General features: G+C 55.6%; 1 protein-coding gene across 1 annotated transcript in view; it reads left to right on the forward strand.

Moving 5' to 3' along the window:
* LOC105541356 (collagen alpha-1(I) chain) overlaps positions 1-8,235 on the forward strand; it is a gene marked incomplete at its 5' end in the record, with an annotated part of 13,195 nt that extends 4,960 nt beyond the window's left edge. Inside the window, 10 exon segments of the mRNA XM_011982323.1 lie at positions 982-1,018; positions 1,525-1,578; positions 3,079-3,132; positions 3,253-3,297; positions 3,851-3,998; positions 4,893-4,956; positions 5,397-5,441; positions 5,523-5,576; positions 7,400-7,453; positions 8,193-8,235. Of these exon segments, the coding sequence (XP_011837713.1) occupies positions 982-1,018; positions 1,525-1,578; positions 3,079-3,132; positions 3,253-3,297; positions 3,851-3,998; positions 4,893-4,956; positions 5,397-5,441; positions 5,523-5,576; positions 7,400-7,453; positions 8,193-8,235 (598 nt within the window).
* Between the last annotated feature and the right edge of the window lie 297 nt (positions 8,236-8,532).

Here is an 8,532-nt window from a genome sequence, read left to right on the forward strand (position 1 = left end):
ATTTTTGATTTCTGGATTCATCTCATGAAGCTAAATCTTTGTTTTGATTCAGCAGTTTTTAACACTTTTTCTGTAGAACCTGAGAAGTGGCATTTCAGAGCCCTTTAAAACCCATTGAGAAAAACAGGTTATCCCGATAAAAAACTTCATACAAGCTATCTGTCAAAAGACTTTAGAATGTGTATATTTATCTCACAGAGTTAATCCTTTGTTTTGATTCAGCAGGTTGGAAGCACATTTTGCACAGATGCCCAGTCTGCAGCCCTGTACTGTGGTTACAGAACACTGCAGGTCACGGTGGGGCAGAGGGTGGAAGGAAGGAGATTTTCCAGCCCCATCTTTCCCCTCACCAGGGCCCCAGAGGAACTCAGGGCCTCACAGGCCCTGCTGGCAAGGCTGAATGAAGGATGGGTACCCCACAGGTGGGCTGAGCATTGAGGGGAGATAGGACCAGGGGCAGGGAGGGCTGCACCCCTACTTACTTTTGACACTTCCCTTGTACTCTTGGGGCCGGGCAGATGCTTCTGGAGCCTGAGGGGCACCTGGAGAACCTGGAGTGAGGCTGGGGCCCTGCCCTGAGGTCTGTAGCTCCCAGCCCCACCTGGGCTCATCCACCACCTAGAGATGACCTGGTTCCCCAGGCTCCCCGAGGGTACCGCCCCACCCTGCTCAGGACAGTAAAGAAGGGTGGGGTGGAAGGTAGCCAGGGCCTCACTCTGGCTGCCCCTCTTCCTCCTAGGGAGACCTGGGTTTTGATGGACTCCCTGGGCTGCCTGGGGAGGAGGGACATGGAGTGAGCATACTGAGGTGGGTGTTGTGCTGGGGGTGGGTCAACTGTGGGAGTGAGGGTCGATGGGAAAGGGAGGCTGGGGGCTCAGCAGGAGCTCAGTGAATGTAATCGGTTGGCTTATTGAAGAGGATTTGTATATACCTGTGTTGGGGGCTCTTGGGCCTCTCTTACCTTGTTCCCCCATTTTTCAGGGTGATACTGGTGTCCAGGGCCTTCCTGGGTCTCCTGGTGAGGATAGAGAGCAGGTGAGTGCAGATGCCCTGGGAGGGCTAGTGGTGCAGTGCACCAAGGGCTTTGGGCACAACCAAGAAAAATTCTCAAGAAAACCAAAACATCCCACAGGCCCACATCCACAGCCCCATGCCCTGTGGGGCAGGGCCAGCTGTGCTTGGTTGGTTTGGGGATAAATTGGAGGTCTGACCATCCCACCCTTCAGAATGGCTGGGCTTCTGAGAACCACAGGTCCCTCCAGACCTGCCTTCGGGCTGTTCACTTCCATCTTTTCAAGGCGTCTGAGGCATGACTGGTCTGCATGGTCCTGAAGGAAGCTTGGTGAGTGATGGACAGGACACCTCGCCCTGGTTCTTATCCCGAAGGTCTCAGTCAGGGTCCTGTTTGCCACCATTTTGACCCCTGCCTTCTTCCCACTCTTGCCCTCTTGGCTGTCCCCACTGGGACTTAGTTCTCTGACCTAAGTTCATTCCTTCTGACTCTGGCTTGGTGCCCATTTCTAGGGACCCCAGGGAGAGCCAGGGTCTCCTGGACCACGGGGCACTTCTGTGTCACAGGTGAGTAGTCCTGCCCACCCCCTCCCCAGCTTTAGTGACTTCTTCTGGGCTTCCACAGATGGGTCAGACTCTGGATGGTGATAGAAAATTAAGGGCCTCAGGCCCTTGTTTCTCATGCTCTGAATGAGGCTGGCTGGAAGAGAGTTGTATACCCCTGGGAGGCCCCATGACTTCTCCTTCCCTGTGTGTGGGGTCTCCCCTGGCTCAGGGTGACATCAGCCCTCCTGGAGAGAAGGTAATGAATAAGTGACTTAGAGGACAATGATTTTGGAGGGAAGGTGTCGGAGAACCTTAATTGTCTGTTGGGACTTTAGCCGTGACTAGATGTATCCCTTTTCATGACCCTGAGCCTCCTCGTCTTCCCGCTGGGTCCTTGAGGTAAACCAGGGCTCCCTGGCATGCCTGGCTCAGACGGACCCCAGGTGACTGGGTCCTCACTTCTGAAGCCAGCTCCCCTTGGCCCTCCACCCCAGTCCAAAGCTTTTTTAGCGACCTTGCCCTGAAAAGTCACTGGTGGTGCCTCTCCATTGTCAGTTGACTTCATTGTGTAACAGGGAATTCGGATTGGAAGAAGTGTAGGTATTGATGGCTGATGTGATACCTTGGTTCTAGTCTTAGTTTAAAAGAATTTGAACAAGAGACACACAACAAAGGGGATGGAGCACTAATGTATTGTAATCAAAAAATAATATTATGAAAGCTAGGTGCAGAATAGACAGTACCCTCTCAGAGAGATGGGATTCAGGGCGGGCTGCTTGTAAGGATGAGACAACAATGATGGGCACTAGGGAGACTCCCTTTATGGGGGTCTTACATGATTATTCACAATGAGGTGGGAGAGGTGTTACTAGCAGGCATGTTCCGGGTGGTCTTCTGGGTACACATGCGCTACTAGTAGCTGGACATGCTTGTTCATATGTCACATGTCTCATTAGCATCTTCAATCTCCACCTGGGGGTGTGTTTTTACTATTATAATGAGCAATGATTTACCTGTTTGAGGTAAATCAAATGCGCATGCTCTCTAAAAGGGAAAGTCCCTACTGAAGATAGCTTTACTTGAGTGAGCTCAATCACAGCAAATGCTGAGGCTTATTGTGTGGGCTGTCACCACGGTCACTGCATCCCCAAAACATGGTTGCTTCCTGAACAACTCCCTATCCTGCCTCATAGGGAGGGGTGCAGAGGTGTCAGGGGCCAGTGGTGACATTCTCTATTCCTTAGCTGTAGAGTCACCCCAGGAAGGAAGGTCCTCCTGGAGCCAAAGAAAGCCATGTGAGATCTGACATGTCCTTTGCCCCCTGAAGGAGTCTCCCAAATTCTGGAGCATCAGAGTCCTTGGGATTTCCTTGTTCCATCCTTTACGTGGCTGTGACAGTATTCAAAACTCCTGTGCCCTGGAGCCCTACCCAGACTCCAGCATTGTGACATCCATTTCTCTCATTCCAAGGCCCCCGCTGTGACATCCTGAGGCCCCTTTATAAACCTCTCTTTCCTCCAGGGTCCACCTGGACCTCAGGGCCCTCTAGAATACCCAGGACCTCAAGGTGTCAAGGTAACTGACTGCAGGCTGGGGATAAAGGACTGTGTTGAAGGGAGTGAGATGGGGTCTCAGGAGCTTGCTCCTTCCAACCCACCTGGATTCACTGGCTACTCTGTCCTCCTCTAATTCCAGGGTGCAGATGGAATTCAGGGTCTGAAGGGCCGTAGGAGTGCAAAGGTGAGCACCACTTCCCAGCACCTCACTCCTGCCATCATGGCTCCTCAGCCTGCCCCTGGCTGCCCTTCAGCTCCTGAGTCCACCCTTCCACCCATGTTCTCAGAATCCCCCATTAGAGCCCTCAGCACTCTATCATCTGTGGGGTCCTCTCACCTCCACCTTTCTCAGAGGAGGACAGCTTTCTGAGGTTCAAAGGTGACACAGACGTGAAAAGTGTCAGGTTACATGGAGACCCCACACTGGCCCCAACTCCATGTCCCAATAATGCTCCACTCTGGAGCCCCCAGGCACCAGTCCATTCCCTGGAGGCCCCAGGCTCCTCAATTCCACTGTTGTGCATCCTTGGGCTCCTGGTCCCTGCAGGATGGCAACCCCATGGTCTGCATCAGGCTGGCCCTGGATCACTACACCCTCTATACACCACAGGCTCCCTCTCCTGCAACAGCTCCTGGGATCCACCAGCCCCACTCAGCCTCACTGGTGCCTCTTTCTCCTCTGGGCCCAGACCTCATCCCCAGTCCTCCACACTCACCTCTCCCACCCTCTCACTCAGGGTGAGGCTGGAGCCCTGGTTCCACAGGAGAGGATGGTCCCAAGTGGCAAAAGAAACATGATGAATCCACTGGAGACCCTGGATCCCCCAGGGATCACAAGCAAGAGGATGATGGGAGGAGAGATCTGTGCCTGGACCATCAAGGAATGTGGGCAGGAGAGTCAAGGCGAGAATGGGGATGCCCACAGCTGACATTAGCCGGTCCATTGAAGATGGCCATGCATTAATTATGCTCCCCTCTCTGTATATGGCACCTTCTGGCTGCTGATGGGTTAAGTGGGGTATAGAAGAAGTCAAGGAAAAACTGCTGTAGTGAAGACTTGATTGGAGATAAGGCACAGAGTGACTGCAGGTTGCAGGCAAAATGAACACGCCTAGACAGAGCAGTGGCAATTTGAGAAGGGAGTGTCGAACAGCAGTGAGACTTGCACTGTGCTGACATGTCCTGTCCATCCTGTGAGGCATGTGTGGACAATCCTGTTTTGCAGGTGAGACTCTGCAGTGGCACAGGGAGGCTTGGTCACCACACAAGCGGTGACAGGCAGGCCAGGAGCTGAGCCAGGGCAGTCTAGCTGCAGAATCACTGCTCCCAACCCCAGCTCCACAGCTGCCTGGGCAGGAGGAGCCCTGGAGCATCAGGAGAAAGGAGACACCTGGGGGAGTTGGGGTGATGTGCCATGTGGGCAAAGGGCAGGGGGCCTGCAGGGGGACTGGTCTTGGTGGGGCAAGAGTGGGTGCTGGGACAGATGGTGCTGAGGTCGGCAGGAGGGCTGCAGCTGGATCACAGTGACCCTGAAGGTCTTGAGGGAGCTGCAGGCACAGGGAAGCAGGATCCCAGCAGTAGAGTTGGGGAAAATTCACTCTCTGGAAGGAGAGACTGCAAAAGGTGGCTGTGGGGCAGGAGACAAGGGGCTAGGAGCTGGTGTGTGGGGGGTGCATTGGGAGATGGGGCATGGCCCTCACATGTGAGGGTCGGGGGTCTCCAGAGTGGAGTGGCACCTGGGCCTCCTGTCTCTCCTAACTGCTCCCTGTCCCTCCACAGGGCTAGCTGGGTGTTCCTGGTCTGCCTGCCTACCCCGGAAGCCAGGAACTCCGGGTGACACTGGGTGTGAGCTCCTCCTCCTTTTCACTTCCCTGACTTCTGATTCCAGGAAGCACAGACTAGTAGAACAGTGGGGGGACCCTTAAGAGTGTTTAGCCGGCCCCCTAACTACAGATGAGGAAGAGAGACCGAGAGCAGCAGGGGTTTGTCCCAGGCCACCTCATTCTTCTTGGCAGGATCCAGGTCCCCAAGCCGCTGCCTCCGTGGCCTCTGCTGGCCCCCTCTGACTCTTCTCAAGCCAGCCTCTCATAACTTCTCAATTTCCCTGCTTCTCCATCCTCACCAGGGTCTCCTGGGATTTCCTGGCTTTCCTGGAGTCAATGAAGAGAAGAGAACCTGGGGAAGCTGGGGGCAGGGAGAGGATGTGGAGGCAAAGGCTGGAGGGGTGTGGGGGGGCTCTGTGGGGAGTCATGCCCTGGGGAATGTCCACTCCATTCCCACCAGGGCCTGTGGAGGAAGTCAGGGTCTCTGGGAGAACGGGACCTCACGGTAAGTGTAAGGGAGAGATAACGGGGGACTCAAGGTCCAAAGGGGTTTGGGATTTTCTGACAACTCCACTCCCCTCTCTAGGGTTCATGGCATCCCCAGGGTCCCCGAGGTGCCACTGGGAAGTCTGGAGCTAAGGTGAGTGGTCTCTGCAGGTTTCCTTCTGCCCCTGCCCACTGAGCCCCAGCTCTCCCTCAACCCTGACCTTGGGGACAGCTGGGGAGTAACTCCTCCCATTCTCTGTTTTCCCCATAGGGAACATTGGAGGTGAGGCCCTCCATGGCACCCCGAGAGAGAGGGTGCATGTAGCATGAGCATCCTGTCTCTCCATGCACACAGGGAGCCTGGGTGAGCCAGCTCCCTTCTCACCACGGCAGGCAGCCCAGTCCCTGCCCCCATTCTACTAACTCAGCCCACCTTTGTCCCTAGGATCTTCCCGATTAACGTGTCTGGTCCTGTGCCTCCCTTTCCTCAGGCCATAAACTCTAGTCTAGTCTCAGGAGCCAAGAGAAGCCCCTTCCCCTAGAAGGCCTCCACTGTCTCACTGTGGTGACCTGGGAGCACACACCAGGGCTTCTGCCCCAGAGACGGACCCACCTCCCCAAGCAGTGACCCCTATTTCTGCTCCTCCTCCAGGGCCCACAAGGTGCCCCGGGAGGCATTGAAACCTGTGTCCCCCTGGAGAGATTGTCACCAGGAAGGGGGTGAATGGACAAGTATTTCCGGTGAGGGATGAAAGTTGGATTTCTGCCAGTTGTGGTTGGGGAGAGGAAAGAGAATGAGATGTGGGGAATACCAGGATTTTTTGAGGTGGGGGAGAGGTTTTTTACCTTAATCCCATTGCAGGAGGAGTCAGGAGAGTCAGGATCTCCAGGGATCCAGGGTGAGCCAGATGTCAATGTGGGTGACAGCTAACTCTACTTCCCAATCCTCTGCACCCCCTTCAGCTGCCTCCCGCCCCACTTTTCCTGTGACCTCTTTCAGCAGGAGGGCCTCCACAGCCAGGAGTCTCTGCTTCTGGCCATCCTCTCTGAGTGAGCCCTTCCACCCTTTCCTTGAAGGGAAGGGGACCAGGTGAGTTCCCTTACAGGCTAGACTTTCTATGTGTGTTCCATTGTCCCTGAGGGCAGTAGAGGGTGATTGAAGGTGTTCTGGAAGCAGTGGCTGCATCCTTGATCTTCAAGACTCCCAGACAATCTGTGCCTTCCACTTATTCTGCAGCATTCACTTGGGGAGATTGGGGAGAAAGCAGAGTTGGGGCAGCCAGGATCATCAGGGCCTAAATGACCCCTCCGGCCAGATGATGGCCCCAGAGGGAACCGTGTGATTTGTGGGGCGTGGAGGCTGAGTCCTCTCAGGCCCTAGGAATGACAGCCCTGGGAATATGGATTTCCGTGAGTGAGGATCTTAGAGTGTGGGGAGCCCTAGGCTGGGGGGATGCCTGGGAGGGAGGCTCGGGGGATGCCTGGGAGGGAGGCTCTGGGAATGGGGTCTCCTAGGAGGATGCATGGGGTCAAGGATCCAGAGAGAAAGTGAGAGGCCCTGTGGCTAACCCCCTAAAGCATTGCACAGCATGCAATGAGTGCAGGAGGTGGGGAGAGGGCACAGACACCCTCTTCCTAGGGAGGCAGTGGGTACTGCTCCTAGAGAAGGAGAAGGTAGCCTGTGCCTGCAGGAGTCTGTGCTACTTGGCTGAAGGGCCCTTGCTCTCACTCTGGATCAAGGTCCCATCAGTTTTCCTGGAGACCCCAGCCCCCCTGGAGAAGGTGACTCTGGTGACTCTTAAAGAAGAGAGGGTTAAAGAGGGTGGAGCTTCTATGGGAGGCCTCCACATGGCTGATGGGCTTGGGTGCTGGGAAGCTGGGGATGTGGCAGCACAGGCAGGGGAATGGGAGGGTTGGCAGTTTTAGGGTGATGCCAGCCAGGTTTGGGCCACCCGTGGCCTTGCTTCACCCCTGAAGGGCCAAGACAGTACTAAGGGTGACCATGGCAAGGATGGCGAACCAGGACACCCTGTGAGTGACCAGTGACCCCCCTCACTCCCACTGAGCCCCAGCCTTCAGCCCTTTACATCTCTTCTGTGCCCCACTCCTGAGGAGTCCCTTGGCTGGAGGCTAAACATGCTCCCAACCCAAATCCTCTCTTTCTAAGCATCCCCTGGGTCCCTCTGGGGAGAACGGACATCCTGGATCACTTGGCAAGCAGGTGAGTGAAGTGGGCCCTGGAACGCTGGCAGGCAGTCCTGGGCCCTGTGGTAGAAAACGGGCAATGGCAGGTGGGGCGGGCAGGGAGAGCTCGGTGTCTGTGCTGTCCCTGGGCTGCGCATGGGGGGTGTGCATGAGCACATGGGTGTATGAGCGTGTGGTGTCACGGGTATGTTGTTCCTGGGGTTTGGTGTACATGTTCTCACTGGGGTGGTCACGTTTACTGACCAATCAGAATGGACACTGGAGGTGGGACTTGCTGGCTTTTCTGCTGGGCCACAGGCTAACCTGGGCCCCCAGGTGGGGTGTGGGTCAGTGGCTCTTCCCCAAATGCACAGACTCCTTTGCATTTTCACAACGGGACCTCTGCAGCTGTGTGTGTGTATGCCGTGTGTGTGCAGTGTGTGCACGTGTGTGTGTGTGTGCAGTGTGTCCACAGTGTGTGCACATGTGTGCAGTGTGTGTATGTGTGTGTGTAGTACAGAAGGGGGAAGAGTGGAGCCTGGCTGCCCAGGGCCTCATGTTCTCCCCCTTCCTGTCTCATCTGCAGGGTCCCGGCAGGATACCTGGTCCCCAAGGGTGATGAGGAGTGAAGCCCAGGTGCGGGAGAGACTGCCCCTGGGTGCTGAAGTCCCCCTCTGCCTTCCTGCCCCTCAGGTGCCTCTTGTCTCCAGGTGTCTACCCACCCAAAACACCTCTCCCATGTTAAGCCCTTTTGGGGACACGGTTTCCTATTGTTGTTACTACTCCCGGGGCTCCCAGGGTACAGTAGGGTTGTCACTGGTGACTTATATGTGTAATCCCAGCACTTTGGGAGGCCAAGGCAGGAGGATTGTTTGAGTCCACAAGTTGGCAGCTACAGTGAGCCATGACTGCACCCCTGCATTCCA

Source organism: Mandrillus leucophaeus, unplaced genomic scaffold (assembly GCF_000951045.1).
Source record: "Mandrillus leucophaeus isolate KB7577 unplaced genomic scaffold, Mleu.le_1.0 Scaffold2389, whole genome shotgun sequence".
Classification (NCBI taxonomy): domain Eukaryota; kingdom Metazoa; phylum Chordata; class Mammalia; order Primates; family Cercopithecidae; genus Mandrillus; species Mandrillus leucophaeus.